Source organism: Mytilus californianus, unplaced genomic scaffold (assembly GCF_021869535.1).
Source record: "Mytilus californianus isolate M0D057914Y unplaced genomic scaffold, xbMytCali1.0.p SCAF_11, whole genome shotgun sequence".
In the NCBI taxonomy this organism is placed as follows: domain Eukaryota; kingdom Metazoa; phylum Mollusca; class Bivalvia; order Mytilida; family Mytilidae; genus Mytilus; species Mytilus californianus.
The window spans coordinates 54,958,269-54,979,540 of record NW_026262593.1 but is presented as its reverse complement, the minus strand read 5'-3'; the positions used below and the strand labels follow the sequence as shown (position 1 = coordinate 54,979,540).

Sequence of the window (21,272 nt, the reverse complement as noted above, 5' to 3'; positions counted from 1 at the left end):
AGAAATTTGATAGTAATCAATAATATAAAACCCCCTTTCTTGTTTTCCAATTGAATTAGATATATTTTGTATCGTTCTCCTTGGATAAAAAAACATCATAATTCATCTCCCTATAACCAGGAGGAAGTATTTTAGGAAACAAACATTCTACCTATGGTGAGAATAGAATTCATATTTATGTATAGCAATAGAAAATATACTATTTAATAAATTATATAACAGCTGTGGAAATACTAGATTAGTGTCCACCAAACAATAATGGCGCATAGATATTTGGTATCATTTTATTAACATTGCGCCATTTCATGGCAAACATATGTTATTCGTTTATCTTGATTTGGAAAATGTAATTTTCTTAGTGTGAATGATTCGGTTGTCTGCGTTCCTAACGTTTTTTAAAATAAAATTTCTTATTGATAATCCGGAATTAATCCTGGTTTCAACAGTTTATTTTATCGTTTTTCTCTCAGCTACCTCCATTATGATTGCCTGATGCACACCTGATGTCATTTTTTCTATCTTTTACATGTTTTAGGTATATGCTTTATTATGATAGATATCACCACAATGTTGCTATTAATGTTTTAATGACACACTTGGTATAAACTTGGTTGCTGCAACCACATGATTGTCCCATTTCCTAATGAGGTAGTTGGGCTGCTCATTCATTTCCAATATAGCGGAAATGTTAACAACTGTCATACTAGTGGGATGTTTCACTAGTTACAAAGAAAGGTTTAACCCACCATTTTCTTTGGAAAATACCTGTACGAACTCAGGAATATGACAGTTGATTTTTTTACTCGTTTCGTTGATGGGCAAGGTTGATTTGGGCAGTTTTTATAGACTTCCCCTTTTTGAATTTACGGAAAAGTTTGGTATTTTTCTTATACTCTTTTATACTAACACACAATCAATGAATTCTCTTCAAATAACTCATAAAACGTTCAACGTGTGTTTTGTGTTTAAAACGCTATAACTGTATATACCATCATATACATACTTTTTAAAATTTTAGCTAGCCTAATACTAAGGAACCAAAAGTCAGAACTGGTTTCAGTGGATAAAGAGGGTAACGAGTGAATTTATTTCTTTAAAGATGATGAAGTTCTTCTACATATTCGTTATAACTATGTAACATACAAGAACTAATAGACATATAGAAGTGAACACAGCATATTGCCCACTTGATGTCTTATGATTATTTTCATCTTTGGGTTGCTGTCTTACTGATGTATACCCCACATCTCCTTTTATCTATATTTGTGTAAAATATGATGAGTTGTTTTAACAATTTGTTTCACGTGTTAAGTTCTTGTACATCCCTTCATGACTTTCGATGTTTTGGGTTTGAACTTTTCGGACGCACGAAATTAATAAGGTGTCATTTTAATTTTCTAACCATCTTGTATTCATATGAAGATATGATAGGAGGCGAATACAAGTATTGTTTCTGGTTGCCAAATTGCCCATCATAAATAACACGAGTCTTTTTCAGTGCAGATAGAATAGGTATAAATCTTAATCTATTATTTTCTCACCTATTTAAGTCGATCCGACTTTAGCTCACCTGGCTCAAAATTCAAGTGCAAGCATTCGTAATCAGTTGTTATCAATCTTCCATCCATGATCCGTGTGTAAGCTTTAATTAGTACTATTTTAATGGTTGAAGTATAGCTTTGAAATAAAATTGAATATGTAGCAGTTACATGGTGTAACATCTTATTACTTGAATAACAAATTGCTGGAATAATATAAGTTAACAAGCAGTGGATTTTAGCTTGTAAAAATGAAGCGATAAATACTTGTAAAATGCATGCATCGTTCTGTAAAAAAAAAATGTCAGATTTTAAATGTAAGATTCTTATTCTCACCCTTTAAAAATAACAACAATTATAAAGAAAGGTGAATTTTACGGCTGGCTTTTTTCCATTTTTCTCAGCATTCATACAATTTATAACAAGACCAAAATATATCATTCCACTGTAAATATTTGACTGGTTGATATTATCCGAAGTAACATGACACAAATACAGCATACTTCCCTCTGAACACCAGAACAAAATAAGCGAAAAGGACCATGAAAACAATTTATCCCACAAGCTTGGAAATAAAATTAAACATTACAGTTTCTTGCCAGCTTACCGATTCAGGCTTTAAGAGGCCTCTAGTATTACTTTTACGATGTTATTTCAAAGTTGTCTGCAATCTATAAGGAATGAAAACTTTGTGCTTGGTGTTCTAGTGTACAGTTAAGACAGATAATCGCTTCTCTTCGAATAATACTATTTGTGAATAAATAAATAATCAGTTTCGGATCATCCGGACAGTTCCTATTTTCAAATCAAGATTCGGAAACGCAGCTTATATTTTCTTTCACTAAACTTTTTATTATGTAATGTTTCGCAATAAAAACAAAAGTTATGAAAAGTAAACTAAAGTGTCTTTTGTATTTCAGTTTAATATGTCGTCGTCCTTACCGATATGCGATATTTGTATGACAGATAACATAACATAATCTGCCTTCGTTTGGTGTTCAGAATGTAAAGAAGACATATGTAATGAATGCGAAAGACTACATGGCCGCATGGGTTTATCAAAGAACCATAAAACAATACCCATAAAAGATTAACAGAAACTGCCTAGTTCTATTGCTGCAATCAACAGAAATGCATGCGTCACAGTTTAAAATTCGACTTCTATTGTGTAATTCACAACGAACCATGTTGTGTGTCTTGTGTTTCAGAGGAACATTGTACCTGTCAAAAATTGAAGCCATTATCGAAAGTAGTGGAAGGAGCAAAGTCGTCTGCTGCATTTGCAGATTTAGAAGATAGGGCGAGAGACATCAGCGCACTTATTGGCAATCTGATAACTGAGAAACAAAATAATCGAGCAGCTTTTGGAGTTCAGAAAAATAAAATCATTTCTGAAGTGCAAAATATCCGAGCAGCAATAAATGATCATTTAATTAAACTAGAAAAAGATCTTTTGGATAAATTGGACAACATGGAGAAAAAACAGAACGGAAATATTAGTAGTTTTATTAACAAGCTCTCAGAAATGCGCACAAAAGTTGAAAACATACTTGGTGATTTGGAAAAAACTAAGCGACACGCGTCAAATTTCCAAGCTTTCCTTTGTATACACGAATGGAATAAAAGAATGGACCTAGAAAAAAAAGATTGGATGTCCTTACAAACCGATCAGATAATGAACCATTGTGATATTCAAATAAAATGTTCACCGATACTTTTGAAGTTTGAGAAAGACGTCACAGAAATATGTAAGTGGAAGTGAATTCTTCGTCCTCAAAGAAAATTCGTCTTAAGAAGGAGAAGCAGGGACAGATTTTCGTTCCTATTTCTAAAACTGTAAATAACATTAAATTGACAAATATACGCTCTTTCAGCCGATTTTATAAAAATAAATTCTACCAGTTGTCTGCAGAAAAAATAGCGTTTTTTTTCTAATGAAAAACATAATACAATTCGAAAAATTAATAAGCAGATTTTTATTGTTGATTTTGAAAAAAAAATGTTCAACACAATATCAACTTGTTCTGAAATGATTCGCTGCACCCATGCGATAACATATTGGTATTTTGACTCGCAGTTGATATTGAAACAGCAACTCTATGCATTAAACACTTTACTGCTCTACCAACACAATACCAAATGAACTATGTCAAACAGACATGCACATGCATACCTTTCAATTATTCTGAACGCAGATATATAGATCAACTGCTACACGTAGAACGTCCTTCGCTCATCTTTTCACCTCTTGAAACAATTTACCACGATAAAATAAATCATTGTTGTACTGCAAGATAAAGTCCGACTGTTTCATAAAGTGCGTTTGCTTTACGGCAAATATACATGAAACTTACTACTGTGACGAGTTAAAAAACATAGAGTCTTCCGCCAAAACAAAAGAAAATGTAACTTAAAGTTCATAAACTTTAGTAATAAGACAAAAAAGAACAAGCGTTTCTGCAAGTGCGTCTGCTTTATAGCAAATATACATAAAACTTACAGTTGGGAAGAATTAAGAAAATAAGACAGCATTCCTCCAAAAATAAAAAAAAAATAACATAAAAGTCATGCGACATAAACATTTTCAGCAATAACACACCAAAAAGAATAAGCGTATTTTTTATTACCCTGTATTCTGATGTCTTAAAGGATGTTCGAATTTAGATTTGTAAGTTAAAAAAAATAGATACAGCACACAAGCTGTGGCAGTAACATATGTCTCGTCCATCCGTCACATTACAGCCACGGCTAACAAACCAATTCTGAATTTAATATATGACCTGTATATGTAAAATGACAAATTCAAAAGTATGATTTATGCACGTGAAAAAAATTCCGAAGAATGCCAAAGACAAAACTATATCACACGAGGTAAATCAAAATTTAGGAAAGTGATACGCATTTTTTCATTTGAATAGTTATAATTCCAACCATACCCAACAAGAGGCATTCTTGATTCATCTTTTTTAATTATTAAAAATTCAACAAAAAATAAAAAAATGTAATTTCTATTTGTTATTTACGCGTGTCTATATACAGCATTTTATTGTAAGGCTGGTATCATTGACGGATTTTATTCTAGAAATGAAATGTCAAAACATGTTTTGATGTTCAGGCCCTGCGTACTTTATTCAATTTGTTTGTTGTTAGGTAAACCCAATTTCCCGCAGTAGAACATTCATGTTCCGTAGGCCAAGCTTTAAATAGAAAAAAATATCTTTTGATCAAAAACATTGCCTTCAATTTTGGTATAATCTGACACACAAAAACTGTTATAAATCTAGTTCCAGCCATGCTCTGTCTGTGATCAGAATACACTTCGTGGGGTAAATATAAAAATAAGAAGATGTGATATGATTGCCAATGAGACAACTCTCCATCAGAGAGCAAATGATAAAAAATTAATAAATATAAGTTACGTTATGGCTTCCAACAATGAAAAAAAACATACTGCATAGTCAGCTATAAATGGCATCATAATGACAAATGTCAAACAATTCAAACAAGAAAACTAACGGCCTGATTTGTGTACAAAACAAAGAGAAAACAAAATATGATACACAGTAACAAATGACAACCACTTAATTACAGACTCCAGATTTGGGACAGGCACAGACAGAATGTGGCGGGGCTAAACTAGTTTGCTGGCGCTAAGCCCTTCCCTAACTTGGGCTGTAGTGTCACTGTACACAAACTATCAATATCAGTTGATAAGAGCTTAACTTATCAGATCGATCAAAGCAGAAAATAACATGTAATAAAACACAGACCGGACTTGGCAAGGTATCTATATTGATCATCACAACAAAAAAGACACTAAGTACAGATCTGAGAGTACTAACAGCTTCTAACAGCTAGTTTAAAGCCGATAACAACTAATCTAAGAAACATGCAACTTAGACTAAAATATCAGTTAGTATACATCCAACATACAATGGATTTAGTGTAAAGACGTTATTAACCGTAAGCATATTATTTAGCAAATATAACAGTGACGGAATTCACATATATATGGAAACGGTTATATTTGCCAAATATTACATGTATTATGCAGAAATGTATGATTGATCTATCATTGTTCATGTGAAGAGTTCCCAGGCATCATCCTGAAAAGTTGAAAAGCCATATTAATGAAGCGTGATCTGAAGGCCAAAAATAGTTTTAATATAATTATATAAAAACTGTTACTACTTTCTCCGTATTTGTCGCGAAGGACGCGAGTTTATTTTATTAACTGACATTCTGTGAACAATATTTTTCTTTATGGACAATTAATTCAATTTCAATCTTTTTTATAATTCAATTCAGTTTAACTTTACATTTATTATCGAAAATTTGTGATACTTATTTTAGCAAGTTTTTTAAGATTGAAAATTATCTCCCCTGAAAACGTGGGCCGAACAAAAACAAATAGAACTTTAAATCAGTATCAATGTGGACTGTATTGTTGTAATATCTATATTATTAATAGAACATAGATTAGAAACGAATGGTTTATTCTTTTGCCACATTGAATGGTGCCGGAACCCGGGAGTAAGTGATAAAAACTGACGATAATTCCTGATACATACAAACGACAAAACGTAAACATTCAAAATGTCTCTCGCATATCTGAAAGGTCTAAAAACACGATATAAAAACTTATTAGACGTTGAACTAGGTAAATCTGAGGAACTATTGACAAGGGAAGTGTCCGATTATGATCTTGAATCGCAAATCAGAAAGGTTAACAAATCATATCGCAGATTCGATGAATTTGGCCCAAAATTTGAAGAGACAATAGAAAGGTTATCACTCGCACTTGAAAGTGCTAAAGCCGAAGAAGATCTGAAAACATTTCAAAAAGAAAGTGAAGTCTACTTTAATTTAACAACAGAAGTAACAAGCCGCAAGGAAGAACTCAAATTAATTGATAATTTCCTACAAGAAAAATTTAAAAACTTTTCAAAACCAGTACCAGATACCAAACTTGAACAATTGATAGAAATTCAAATGCAAATGATGCAACAAATGCAATTACAAAATACTAAACCTCAACATGATGAACAAAACCAAGCCGCTGTAAAATTACCAAAACTAGAAATAATGGGTTATAATGGAGATAAACAGAAGTTTAAAGAATTTTGGGACCAATTTGAAGTAACTGTTCACAAAAACACTAAACTGTCAAATGTTGAAAAATTCACATACTTGAAAAGTAAACTACATGGTTCAGCTCAAAGTGCAATATCCGGGTTACAGTTGTCGAATGAAAACTATGAGGTTGCGATAGACATTCTTAAAGACAGATTTGGTGATGTGCAGAATGCAGTTAATGCACACTACGTTGAACTTATTAATTTATCATGCGCGTCAAACCGTACATCAGATCTAAGATCTATTTACGACAAAATTGAACGTAACTTGAGAAGTCTTGAAGCGCTTAATCAGAATATAGATCAAGATGTTTTCATTTCAATGATAACAACAAAGCTTCCCGAACCGGTGTTAGTTCAGCTTGAAATCCAGAAAGGTTCTGATAAATGGACAGTTGAAAAACTGCGTGATTTACTTAAATCCTACATAGCCGCACGTGAAGCCGCAGAAAGTCAGTCGACGGAAAAAACAAAGGATGTTAAACCGCAACAGCCGTCAAATGCATACGTGCAACCTAGATATAAACCGTCATATGGTAAACCCCAAAATGTAAGAACCTCCGGTGAAGCATTATTTTCCGCAACAAACGATAGGCCGTTTACATCGAACCGAACTGAAGTGAAGAAATTGTGTATATACTGCAAAGGCAGCCACTGGTCAGACGAGTGCAGTATGTACAAAACCGTTGAAGATCGAAAGGCCCAACTGAATGGATTGTGCTATATATGTTTGAAGTCTGGACATAGATTACGTGATTGTACTAGTGACCGTAAATGTGTTTATTGTGGTAAAACGAAAAAACACCACAGAAGTTTGTGTTTGAAGAAATTTTCCACGAGTAGAACCGAAATGTCTAATTTAGCAGACGAATCTGCCGAAACAACAGAATCCGTTAACCTTACTACTGAATCCTCCTTTCTTTCGTCGGGCGATATTGTGTTAATGCAGACTGCGAAAACCATAATAACCAATACGTCAGACACTTGTAACGAGGAAATAAGACTGTTGCTGGACTCCGGAAGTCAACGCACATATGTTTCTGAAACGTTAGCTAGAAAACTTAAATTGAAAGTTGAATCCGTCGAAGAAGTATCCGTTATTACCTTTGGGTCCGATAAGCCGAAATTAGTGAAAACAGAAAAGGTCACACTTCAGATAAATTTAGCCGATGGGACTAAAATGAAATTAAGTGCAAATGTAGTGCCCAAAATTACCGGAAGTATACTTAGGAGACCAGTTTCATTTAAAAAGTGTCAAAATTATGAATATTTGTGGAGTAACTTTAGTCTTGCTGACACCCTTCCGACAGAAAATGAGAAAACAACAATTGAGCTGCTCATTGGTAATGATTATTACTTAGACTTAATTTTACCAGAGAAAATTGAAATACAACCAGGACTATACTTGCTAGGTTCTAAATTTGGTTGGATTATCACCGGTCGAACTTCAGAAAAATCAGACGGCTTTGAGGAGCCTAGCATGTTGATTTTAAACTATGGAACAAATGCTCTCCCATTATTAGACTCATGTGCTGTTACTGCTATTGACAAATCAATGCCTGTAAAACCACCGCTAGAAGATTTTTGGAATCTTGAAACAATAGGCATCAGTGAACCGTCTGAAAATTCTAATGATACAAAGGCATTAGAAAAATTTAACAATTCTGTTGAGTACATTAATGAACGCTACTTGGTATGCTGGCCGTGGAAATCCGACATAGAAACACTTAATGACAACAAGGAACTGGCTTATGGAAGATATCGGTCCTTGTTGCATCGATTGAGAAACAAACCGGAACTGTTTGAAAATTATGATAAAATTATCAATGAGCAATGTGAAAAAGGGATTATCGAAAAAGTTGATGTGAACAATAAACATGAGGATCATATAACTCACTATATACCACATCATGCAGTTGTAGATTCAACAAAGCCGACAACAAAGGTTAGGATTGTGTACGATGCGTCAGCGAAAACAAGAGATGATAATAAAAGTCTGAATAACTGTTTATACAGAGGACCCGTGATGTTGAAAGATCTTTGTGGATTATTACTCCGTTTTCGAATGTTCAAATATGCTGTTGTTGCTGACATCGAAAAAGCCTTTTTGCAACTCGGATTGCAGAACCCAGACAGAGATGTGACCAGATTTTTCTGGGTAAAAGACATAAAAATGCCGTTATTTAATATCAATAACGTTCAGATATATAGATTTTGCCGTGTCCCGTTTGGGGTAATTTCAAGCCCTTTTCTCTTGGCCGCAACAATTGACTTGCATCTGCGGAAGTATAATACACCAGTTGCTACAAAGATTCAAGATAATATCTATGTAGATAATTTGCTTACAGGAGTCAATACTAACGATGAATTGAAAGAACTGTATACTGAATCCAAAAACATGTTTCAAGAAGCTTCAATGAACCTTAGGGATTGGTGTTCAAACTCAGTACAGTTCATGTCCGAGATACCGAAGCAGGATCAAGCAAACAGAGAGAGATTGAAAGTGCTTGGCATTACTTGGACTATCAAAGATGATAAACTTTCAATGTCTGGACCCAAATTAGAATCTTTAGAATTGTCAAGTACGAAGAGAGAAATTTTGCAATCAATTGCATCAATATTTGATCCGTTAGGATTCTTTTCACCAGTTACTTTGCTTGGAAAATTATTATTACAAACATTATGGAGTAAAAAAGTTGAATGGGATTTTAAGTTGTCCGAAAATGACTGCGAATTATGGAAAGAAATTGCATTTGACATTAAACAAATACAAACACATACCTTTGATAGATACATAGGATTAGATGGCAAGTGTTCATATCAGTTACTTTGTTTTTGTGATGCATCAACAAAGGCTTATGCTTGTGCAATTTATTTGCGTCATGAAACAGATGAATCATGCCGAGTCGACTTGATCTATTCAAAAACCCGCCTTGCTCCAATTAAGAAAATCAGCATACCGAGATTAGAACTTCTTGCTGTCATCATAGGAATAAGATGCTTAGCATTTATTGAAAGCCATCTCAAGATCACTGTACAGAAGAAAACTTTATGGACAGATTCGCAGTGTGTCATTCATTGGATAGTGTCGAAAAAACAAATGTCAACATTTGTCGAAAATCGTTTAAAAGAGATCAGAAAATGCACTGATACCGAATTTCGTTATGTATCAACCGATATAAATCCAGCTGACATTGCAAGCCGTGGGACACATTTCAGTGAAATTAAATCGAACAATCTATGGTGGAATGGACCGTCTTGGCTCCTGTTTTCCAACGATCAATGGCCAACTTGGTCTTATAATCTGACAACTGAAAACGTTAATCTTTATAAATCAGAAATTAAATCAAGCACCAGTTACCAACAGACCGAATTTCTTGTTGGGGAGCCCCCTTCAGGAGTTAATTGCGATCGAAAATTAGAATCACCGTATGGTATGAAATGCGAAAACTTTTCGAGTTTGATTAGACTATTGAGAATAACTGCTTGGGTACAAAGATTTATTAGAAAACTAAAGAAGGACACTATTTCTGGACCGCTTACTGCAAAGGAAATTGAAGATGCAAAATGCATGTGGATTGTTCACATTCAAAGGAAACATTTTGCGAAGGAGATACATGATATAACTAAAAACAAGTCAAGTAATATTATACGTCAATTAGGTCTTACAATAGACAACAACGGATTAATTCGATGTGTTGGTAGAATTGAACATGCAGACATTTCCGAAAATGCAAAACGACCTATCTTGTTACCAAAGAAAGAAGCATTCACAAAACTTCTGATTTACAACTACCACAGGAACTTGTTACATGTTGGAGTTGCTCAAACGTTATCACAAATTAGACAAAAATATTGGATACCGCAAGGTAGATCAACAGTCCGACATGTTTTACGAACTTGTGGAAACTGCATCCGTTATGAAGGAGGGCCGTATAAGATGCCGCTCATCCCTCCACTCCCCAAGAAAAGAGTAACTGAATCTAGTCCGTACACGTACACCGGAATAGACTACTTTGGTCCGCTTTATGTAAAAACTGTGAATGGATCTAAAAAAGTGTGGGTCTGTTTATACACCTGCTTAGTTGTGCGTGCAATTCATCTGGAACTAATGCTTGACATGACTACCGATCAATTTTTACTTGGATTCCGAAGATTTGTTGCCCGTTGTGGAACTCCAATACAAATTATTTCAGATAATGCTCTACAGTTTAAAGCCGCAAGTAATGTAGTACAACAGGAATGGGAAAAGGTTCTAAACGATTCGGACGTTCAAAACTATGTTTCTAACAAGGGCATAAGTTGGAAATTCATAGTAGAACTAGCCCCTTGGATGGGTGGATTTTACGAGAGACTAGTGGGACTTGCAAAGCGTTCATTGCGAAAAACCATAGGAAAGGTTTGTTTGAGCGTTGAACAATTACGAACACTTTTAACAGAAGTTGAAGCCGTGGTAAATAGTAGACCGTTAGCATACATTGGTGAGGATATTGACTCTAATATTGTGTTAACACCGTCTTGTTTCCTCACTCTAAATAAACACACCGGAATACCAGAGCGTATCGATAATGATGACGATCCAGAATATAAACCACAGTTAAGTTCAACCGATAATCTTTTGGAACTTTGGAAAAAGGGTCAAAAACATTTAAACAGATTCTGGAAAGTGTGGCGAGATGATTATCTACTCAGCATTCGTGAAAGAACTACCGTTAAACTTAAAGAGAAAAGAGTTCGCTCAAATCAGTATCCACAGATTGGTGACATTGTTTTGATCAAAGACGATCTTCCGAGAGGAATGTGGAAAATTGGTAAAATTATAAACTTATCCAAAAGTAGTGACGAACAATGTAGATCAGCAAAGGTATTATTGCCATCGAAGAAAACTTTAAACAGAACATTAAACTTCTTATATCCTTTGGAATGTCACGATGACAATGTTGAACAAACTGACAATGTTAATAATGTTGAACAGAACTCAAAGTGTGAGACGCAAACTTCATCTACTAGACCTCAGAGACGTGCTGCGGAACAAGCAAAACAGAAAATCCATGAGTGGACGTCTTGATAGTGAACATTGACTTTAACTTGTATTAAATACTTTCTGTTCCTTGGGAGTGTCGCGAAGGACGCGAGTTTATTTTATTAACTGACATTCTGTGAACAATATTTTTCTTTATGGACAATTAATTCAATTTCAATCTTTTTTATAATTCAATTCAGTTTAACTTTACATTTATTATCGAAAATTTGTGATACTTATTTTAGCAAGTTTTTTAAGATTGAAAATTATCTCCCCTGAAAACGTGGGCCGAACAAAAACAAATAGAACTTTAAATCAGTATCAATGTGGACTGTATTGTTGTAATATCTATATTATTAATAGAACATAGATTAGAAACGAATGGTTTATTCTTTCGCCACAGTATTTCTTTAATGAATTTTTATTTTTAAGGAACTTGGCAAACACAACATTGACCTTCTTGCATCTCTGTGCACTTTTTGTTCATTTGAAGGAAGACATTTATTTAATTTTGCATAACTTTCTCAAGCTAATGCAGTAAATCATTTGCTTGGATAAAATATTTGTTAAGTATTCGATTTCGAAAGAGAAAACGTGAAAACTAGTTTAATTGTAATGAAAATTATATAAACATTGTGGAAACTATGCTTGTGTAACAAGAAAAAAAAAAGTGACTCGAACTGTTTCTTGAAATAAATATTTTGCAAAACATTTTATAAAGCCACCTTTGTTCCATTTCAAATTTCTACCATCGTTTTATATATATGAATTGCGTCATTGGAATTATGATTACCTGGATTTTTATCAGATCATATGAATACCTCATAACATTTTAACGATAAGCTGATTCTCACAAGTTATCAATGTAATTTAAGTCTTATCATGTCTAACAAGAGTTTCCGTTAATTATGCGAGATGAATATGGCAGGTTCACTACGCAACACAACATAAAACTTTGATTATGTGGTATTTTTAACGACCCTTTCGTTGGAAAATTTAAACAGAAATATATTATATTAAGAAGTCTGAATATCATGATGACAAAAAATAAAAAAGGATGGTTATGAGTTAAGACCTCATTGAATATTTCAGAGAAATGTTCAACAATATTAAAAGACGCTTAATGGCGACTATTCAATATGTTAAATTCAGTACACAGAAGTTTGAAATAGGAATAGGCAGATAACACAGGGATTGAATGCACATTACGCTACTTTGAAGTAGATGATGAAATGTATTCCCTTTCTCGGTGACCTGGTTTGAAATTCAACTTTAACTTATCCAAATGATTCAACCTGCCTAAATTTTTAAATTAATATGGTATAACGAATGTAATTGTATAACCTTATAATTACAAACCATAACCTCATTATGAAGGTTTTTATAGGGTCTTTCATGTATTATTTCTTTTTAAGACAATTTTACCCGTTTTCTTTATATTTGTGCTCATTATTCTCTATTTATTATATGTTATCACCCTATGATTCACTATTTTTCTTGTTTTATTCAATTTCATAATTTTTGTCGTATATTCTGTTTTTCCACATATTCTTTTTTGTGAAAACTCCATCAAGATCCTCTATTTCTGAGTATAGAATAGAATAAGTTTCTGACAGTTTGTCCGTCTACATTATCGTACTTTTTGTATATGTAGATTATATGTGTTTTCATATTATATATATTTCATGTTTTTAATTGCCAAATTTACATATTATATTTAATCAACTGTTTGAATTTCAATTTGATCGCACTGTTCATTCTCTAGACGTTATGATAGACAATACAAATTTTGAATTGCATTAAATACTATAAGACCGTATTTAGACCCAAACAGTCAAAGGGACATAATCGTCTTTTGTTATTTGTGAGAGCTATATCACGTGACAATACTTCCTGGTTACATTGTTGTCAACAGACTGTTCAACTTGAACACAGGATCTGCATTATTTGTTGTGACACATTTTGGTTCACAAACTGAGTCTTAAAGTAAGTATTCAGCGGTAATTTCAGTACTTTACTGATTGTCCGACATGAATGTTATGATTAAATTAGTACTTTCGTTTTCTGACGAAAGAAAATATATCACTTAGGTCTGATGAAGCAGTTTTAGTGTTGCAGATGTGTTTTAAATATTTTTGTTTTTATGATTTTGTTTCTTTTTTTTGAGTATAAAGGAGTTCTCTTTTTTTTAACAAACGGGACAGTTAAATGGCATCAGACCGTATCAAGATTTGAACAATCAAAGGGAAGTAACCTTATTTTGTCCTTTGTAAAAACGGGGGTGGTAACGTGAAGGACAAATATATTTCTAAAATTAATTGATCCTGTTACAGAACAAAATGATTACACTTCTTTAATTAGGCTGTTTAAGTATTTTTATGTGAAAAAAAGTCTCAAAGTAGGAAGTTGTCGACTATCTAACAGTAAAAAAAAAGCTATTAATAAATTTGTACTTTCGTTTTCTGAAGAAATAAAATAATGTATCTCTTCGATCTAGTGAATTACTGTAAATTCAGAAATATGTGTGTGTTTATTATAGCAATTCTTGAAGAATAGACAGAAATGCAAAATTAATCATTACGATTTTAGGAAAATTTGCATTAAAATATATGTATCAGATGATTCAGAATGCGATTTCTTATTATAGCGATAATCACCAAGTCGCACTGTGCGCATTAGGAAAGCCTTCACAATAATCTACAAAAGCAGTCTAAGTGGCATGGTTGTCTTGTAGTTATTTGTGTCGGGGGTTTCTGTTTTTTTTAATAGACTGCAGTTATCTTTTTATTCGAAAGGGACAATTAAAAAAAATGGATAGTATTCAATAATACGAAACCCCCTTTCTTATATTCCAATTTAAGTAGATTTATTTTTTCTCATTCGCCTTGGCCAAAAACATCAGTCAATCTCCCTAGAGCCAGGAGGAAGTAGTTTATAAAACAAAGAGTCTACCATATCTAGAGCAGACCTATCAAATCATATTGATATGAATAGCAACATATACTGTACTATCCCATAAATTATATAACAGCTGTGGAAATACCAGATTAGTGTCCACCAAACAATAATGACGCGTAGATATTTGGTGTCATTTTATTTACATAAAACATTCGCCATAAAAGGCAAACAGATGTTATTTCTTTTCCTTGATTTGGAAAATGTCATTGTGTTAGTCTGGACTGATTCAGTTGTCTACGTTCCTGGCGTTTTTTTAAATTAAATTTCTTATTGATAATTCGGAATTAATCTTGGTTTCAACAGTTTATTTTATCATTTTTCTCTCAGCCACCTGTAATGCCTGATGCACACCGGATTGTCATTTTTTTTCTATCTTATATGTATATGTTTTTTGTTATAGATATCATCACAATGTTGTGTTAATGTTTTTTTTGATACACTGGGTATACACATACCACTGAAAGTTCATTTACTGATCAAAACTGGGATAAGATTGAAAGTTTATTTTGTTTGTAAATATTTTATATTCTATTCGTTCAACCTTACCACGAGAGTTGTAATAAAACTACAACTTATCTAAAACAAGGACGGAGCCATCTATCACAATTTGTTTTGATTGCTGGCATAGATAGCTCTTAGTTTATCATTTTTATGATAATATATATCTTCATAGATTAATGTAAAGTTAACTAGTTAATTGGTCGTTTTTTAAAGGACTTATAATGAGTTTTATTTTGTTTTTAGTCTGTTGTGATGTATGTTAACACAATTTTAGTTGCTGCAACCACATTATTGTCCCATTTCCATTCAGATAGTTTGGTGCTCATCCAATTTCCAATATAGCGGAAATGTAAACAACTGTCATACTAGTGGGATGTTCAGCTAGCTACATTAAAAGGTTTAACCCACCATTTTCTTCGGAAAATACTTGTACCAACTCAGGAATATGACAGTTGATTTACTACTCATTCCGTTGATGGATAAGGTTTGATTTGGTCAGTTTTTATAGACTTCCCCTTTTTGAAATTACGGAAAAAATCGGTATCTTTTTATACTTTTTTATACTTACAAGCAATCAATGAATTTTCTTCAAATAATTTATAAAACGTTCTACCTATCAAAACTCTGGTTCTCTCGCAACCAACGTTCAACGTGTGTTTTCTGTTTAAAACGCAATAACTGTTTATACCGTCATATACATACCTTTTTTAAATTTTGGCTAGCCTAATACTAAGAAACCAAAAGTCCGACTTGGTTTCAGTGGATAAAGAGGGTAACGAGTGAATTTATTTCTTTAAATATGATGACGTTCTTCTACATATTCGTTATAACTATGTTACATACAAGAACTAATAGACATATAGAAGTTAAGACAGCATATTGCCATCTTGATGTCTTTCGATTATATTCATCGTTGGGCGGCTGTCTTACTGACGTATACCCCGCATCTCCTTTTCTTTATACGTGTGTTAAATATGATGAGGTGTTTAAACAGTTTGTTTCACGTGTTAAGCTCTTATACATCTCTTCATGACTTTCAATTTTTGATAAGGGGTCATTTTAATTTTCGTACGATCTTGTATTCATATGAATATGCTCAAAATGCAAGTACGAGCTTTCGCTTTCAGTCGTTATCCATTGTCCATCAATGATGAATGTGTTAGTTTTTACAAGTGCTATTTTTACGGTTGGAGTATGCTATTGAAATAAAATAGAACACAAATCAGTTACTTGGTATAACATCTTATAACAAAACTTGCTGTATGCAATGTTATGATTCAAGAATCAGTGGATTTTGGCATTTATAAATTGTAGCTGTTAATTGCATGTAAGGTACATGCATCGTTCTGTTAAATGGAATCTCAGTTTTCAAAATCTTAGATTCTTATTCTCAAGCTTTAAAAATATCAACAGCCAAATAAAATCGAGCATTTTACTTCTGGCTCTTTTTATTTTTCTTAACATTCCAACAAGTTATAACAAGAACAAAAAAATATCATTTAACTGTATATATGTAATGAAAATAAATCATTTGGATCATGAAAACAATTTATCTCGAAAAAGATGAAAATAAAAAAAACATTGCATATTCTTGCTAGCTGACCGATTCAGGCTGGTAGAGGCCTGTATTTTTACTTTTACAATGTTATTTCAAAGTTGTATGCAATCTATAAGGATTTTAAACGTTGCGTTTGACTTTATAGTGCACAGTTAAGACACAATAATCGATTAACAGGACAAAAAACTTTGCTAAGATAGTTATAAAAGTATTTAAATACATTTGAAGAGGCTTATTTCACATAGGTTTATCAGCGTTTTTTTTTAATGATATTGCTAAATTATATCTGTGAATAGATAAACAATCAGTTCAAGATCAGCCCGATAGTACCTATTTTCAAATCAAGATTCGGAAACCCAGCTCATATCAATTGGACTGAACTTTTTATTATGTATTTCTTTTCAATATTAACATTGATTATGCAAAATACAAATAAAGCACCTTTTGTTTTTTTTTCAGTTTAATATGGCGTCATTGATACCGATATGTGATATTTGTACAACAGATAACATAAACAAATCAGCCTCAGTTTGGTGTTCAGAATGTGAAGAAGCCATATGTAATTATTGTGAACAACAGCATGGCCGTATGAAATTAACAAAGAACCACAAAACAATACCTATAGAAGATTACCAGAAACTTCCTGGTTCTGTTGCTGACATCAAACAGGAATGTAAAATTCACAATAGAAAATTAGATTTTTACTGCTTAATTCATAACGAGCCATGTTGTGTGTCATGCGTGTCTCAGAAACATGAAACATGTAAAAAATTGAAGCCATTAACAGAAGTAGTGGACGGAGTGAAATCGTCAGCTGCATTTGAAGATTTAGAAGATAGGACAAAAGACATCAGTGAACTTATAAGGATTCTAATAAAAGATAAACAAGATGATAAAGCACGTTTTGAGTTTCAGAAAAATACCATTATATCCGAAATGCAAAATGTCCGAAAGTCTATAAATGATCATTTGGATAAACTCCAAAAGGATCTTTTGGGTAAATTGGACAGCGAAAACAATAAACGATGCAGAAGTATTGATAGTTTTACTGGAAAGATCTCAAAAATGCTTGCAAGTGTCGATCAAATTAAAAACGATTTGAAACAGATCAAACAACACGCATCTGATTTTCAAGCTTTCCTTGTTATACATGAATGGAATAAAAAAATAGAAAAGGAAGAAAAAGAATGGATGTCTTTACAAACCGACCAAATACTGGATAGTATTGACATTCACATAGAATATTCGCCAGTACTGATGAAGTTTGAGAAGGACGTCAAAGAATTGGGGAAGTTGGAAGTGAAGTCTTCGTCCTCGAAGAAAATTCTTCTAAAGAAGGAGAAACAAGGGCAGATTTTCGTTGCTGTTTCTAACACTGTAGATAACATTAAATTGACAAGAATCAGCTCTTTCCAGACAGCAGAGGGTGTGATTATAACGGGTGTCGATATGTTCGACGACGGGAGAATTGTGCTTGCCGATCAATCGTCAAACGGAAGACTTGCTATCATGAATCAAGTAGGCGAGCTTATCAAAAACATACAATTTGAAGGTCAATGTTTTGATGTTGCAATAATAGATAAAGACACAGTTGCTACAACATTAGTTTTAAAGAAGAACATTGTTATTGTTGATGTAAACTCGTCAAAAGTACAAAGGACTATACAAACGAGAGACGAATGCTACGGGATTATTCGTACAGGTGAAAAATTGGTTGTCAGTCTAGCTTACAAGTCCATCCAATTCTTTGATCTGTCTGGTAATACCTTTTCAGAGTTGTCAACAGTCGATATCTCCGGTTATTGTTCCGTGTTTAATGACCAACTTTATTATACAACACAAACTACTAATGCAGTCTACTGTACCGAATTGAATGGAACAATTCGTTGGAAATTTGACTGTCAGAAATCTGATTATCCGACTAGTATAACCAACGATGCGTCAGGAAATATTTTCGTAGCTTGCAGGGATAGTAATCTGTTGGTGGTAGTCGGAAAAAATGGGAAGGAATCTAAAATTCTCTTAGCAAAAGAAGATGGACTTCGAAAACCTAGAGCCATACATTACAACCGTAAAACCAACACACTCGCTGTATGCAATATATCAGGACAGTGTTACCTATACAAAGTTACAAACTGAATCATCTTATGTCCAACCATTTGTTATTGATAAATGATCTCTGGTGGTTTTTGCAAGAGGTTTTTGCCCCCAAAAAAACAATCCTGTATCTAGCAATAGTTAATACGTTCTTGACAAGCAATCATATACAGAAGGAATAATATCTAATTAGTACATCAGTCATTCCATCAATTGAAACGATGAACATGCTGAAATAACTAGCATACTTAATTAATGATCATTGAATTGTAAGTTGAAATTTTTCAGGATCGATGTCTCAATAAAGATATCACATAAAGTCAATAACGTCGATATTTCATGTTCATTTTCTTCCTAAAAATTCATTTAATTCATATATGGCTTTGTGTTATCACTTATGCTAGATCGGCAGTAATATTTTTAATATTGTAAAATATCAGATATTTGACACAATATAAATCCATTCTGAACTCGTTTGCTAACGTCCACTTGATAGAAAGCTTTATATTTTGACTCACAACTGTAATTGAACAGTACAATAAACACCATAATCCGTTTTTAATTATCAATTTCCGACCAAAATGAGACAAAATAAACCATGTCAGACGGACATGACTATAATTTCAATCAGCCCGAACGCCGAATATTCAAGTTTGCCGTATACACGTTGAATCCATTATTTTCGAACTTTCGAATAAGTTCCAATACAACTTCATTTAAAGATGCTCGTCAAGATTAACGCCCGAAATGTTTCCCTTAGTGCGTCTGTTATCCGGCTATAATACATGTAACTACTGATTGGTTAGAGTTTTAAGAAGACGTACGGCATTGCAAACAAAGTAAAATTAAGACAGTTTAGGCAACATAAGTAATACAAACAAAGAATAATCGTCATTATTTTTCCCCTGTGATCTGACACTTTTAAATACGAACGGATTCCCTTTTGAAAAGTCAAAACGATGGATACTTAGGTAAATGGCCATACACTAAGGATGAATAAAAACATTTTACCTTCATTAGAAAGCCATACCCAAAAATTTGAAAGTATAACTACCAAAACGTGTGAAGAACTATATGATCGAAACGACCTAAAAGAATAAACAAATCCATCGAATGTGAACTTTGCTTGATGGCGTTGGAATCTTAAGTTTTACCAAATATTTGATAAAACAAAAATTATCTCGTCGCTGCCTCACTTATACATATTATTCTTGCACGTCTTCCTTGCTTTGCAAACATTCGACACTGTTATGTAAAATTAAGAACGGAAACGGGGAATGTGTCAAAGAGACAACAGCTCGACCAAAGAGCAGAAAACAGCCCAAGGCCACCAATGGTTCTTCAACACAGCGAGAAAATCCCGCATCAATAGGCGGGCTTCAGCTAGTCCCTAAACAAAAATGTGTACTAGTTCAGAGAAAATGGACGTCACTCTAAACTCCGAAACATATAAATGAACCGAAATTAAGAAAACATACAAGACTAACAATGGCCAGAGGTTCCTGACTTGGGACAGGCGCAAAAATGCGGCAAGGTTATGTGTATATATTAAGTAAAATATATAATCATATAAAAAAGAAGTATCTGGGTCGTGTTTTGAGTTATGAAATAATCCTAGAAAATACCTACCCCACTGATTCAACAACACCACAGTCGTGATAACCTTATAAATAAATCTATTGATACCAACATGAAATAAAATTATGTTTTGTTGCTAAATGAATAATATAACTACAAACATGAAAAGGGTTCATGTGGTTACAGTAATGAAAATATTAGTTTTCATTGAAATCCGTTACAATAAATTTGCCTGAACGTAAATGTACCTAGAAATGTGTACTTCTTCTCAGCATGAATTAGTCAGCAGAACATCACAATGTTTATATTATGAAAGGAAAACACTACCATGCTTTTATTTTTGCAACAAGTTATAGTTATATATGTTAGCGACATTAAGCTTAAATCTTCGGCAATAAGCTAACCCCTAGGCAGTAAGTCCATTGCCTAAATGATGTAAGGCATTTTAATGCAACATCGTTTGTAACGTTCATTTTGATTGGATAAGTTTTCATGGCATCAATACACAATTGATACTATGAAAACGTACGCGCAAGAGCAGACGACGTATGGCATATTTTAAATGTATGATTTGACGTTGTTTTCTGTCAGTTCATTAGATTGTATTTTAAGCTCCGACGGCATTAATTGGCGATTTGATGGTCGAAAATTAAGTTTTCTTTCGACGCGTTATCAGTCATCTTCTAAGTCTTTATTCTTAGGAATTAAACTTAAATCCAGAAAAATGTGTCAAGGCATTAATCTTAATGCCTAAAATGTAAAAAAAAAGGTTAATAAAAAGACATCTATTATAATGTAAAATACATTTTGTACTTAATAACATGACAAGAACTTAAGTTAAAGTCACTAGTTCTAGCCGTTTTGATTTAACTCGTATATAACCA

The 21,272-nt window shown here is 33.1% G+C and overlaps 3 protein-coding genes across 6 annotated transcripts in view; all 3 read left to right on the top strand.

Annotated features, from left to right (window-relative positions):
• Positions 1–21,272, top strand: part of LOC127719250 (E3 ubiquitin-protein ligase TRIM71-like) — a 158,768-nt gene that overhangs the window by 1,276 nt on the left and 136,220 nt on the right. The gene's annotated exons all lie outside the window — the stretch shown is intronic.
• Positions 1–21,272, top strand: part of LOC127720339 (E3 ubiquitin-protein ligase TRIM71-like) — a 237,430-nt gene that overhangs the window by 124,947 nt on the left and 91,211 nt on the right. Inside the window, exons 1-2 of one of the 4 annotated variants that reach the window (XM_052226917.1) lie at positions 13,584–13,682; positions 17,173–19,286. The exons of 2 other annotated variants lie outside the window; for them this stretch is intronic. In XM_052226917.1, coding sequence (XP_052082877.1) covers positions 17,179–18,852 — 1,674 coding nt within the window. In that variant the 5' untranslated portion in view covers positions 13,584–13,682; positions 17,173–17,178 and the 3' untranslated portion in view covers positions 18,853–19,286. Of the gene's footprint in view, positions 1–13,583; positions 13,683–17,172; positions 19,287–21,272 lie in introns of those variants that run through there. One more of the 4 variants, XM_052226916.1, reaches the window with a different exon arrangement.
• The window catches only part of LOC127720341 (uncharacterized), a 210,699-nt gene that overhangs the window by 138,903 nt on the left and 50,524 nt on the right, over positions 1–21,272 (top strand). The window lies entirely within an intron of this gene.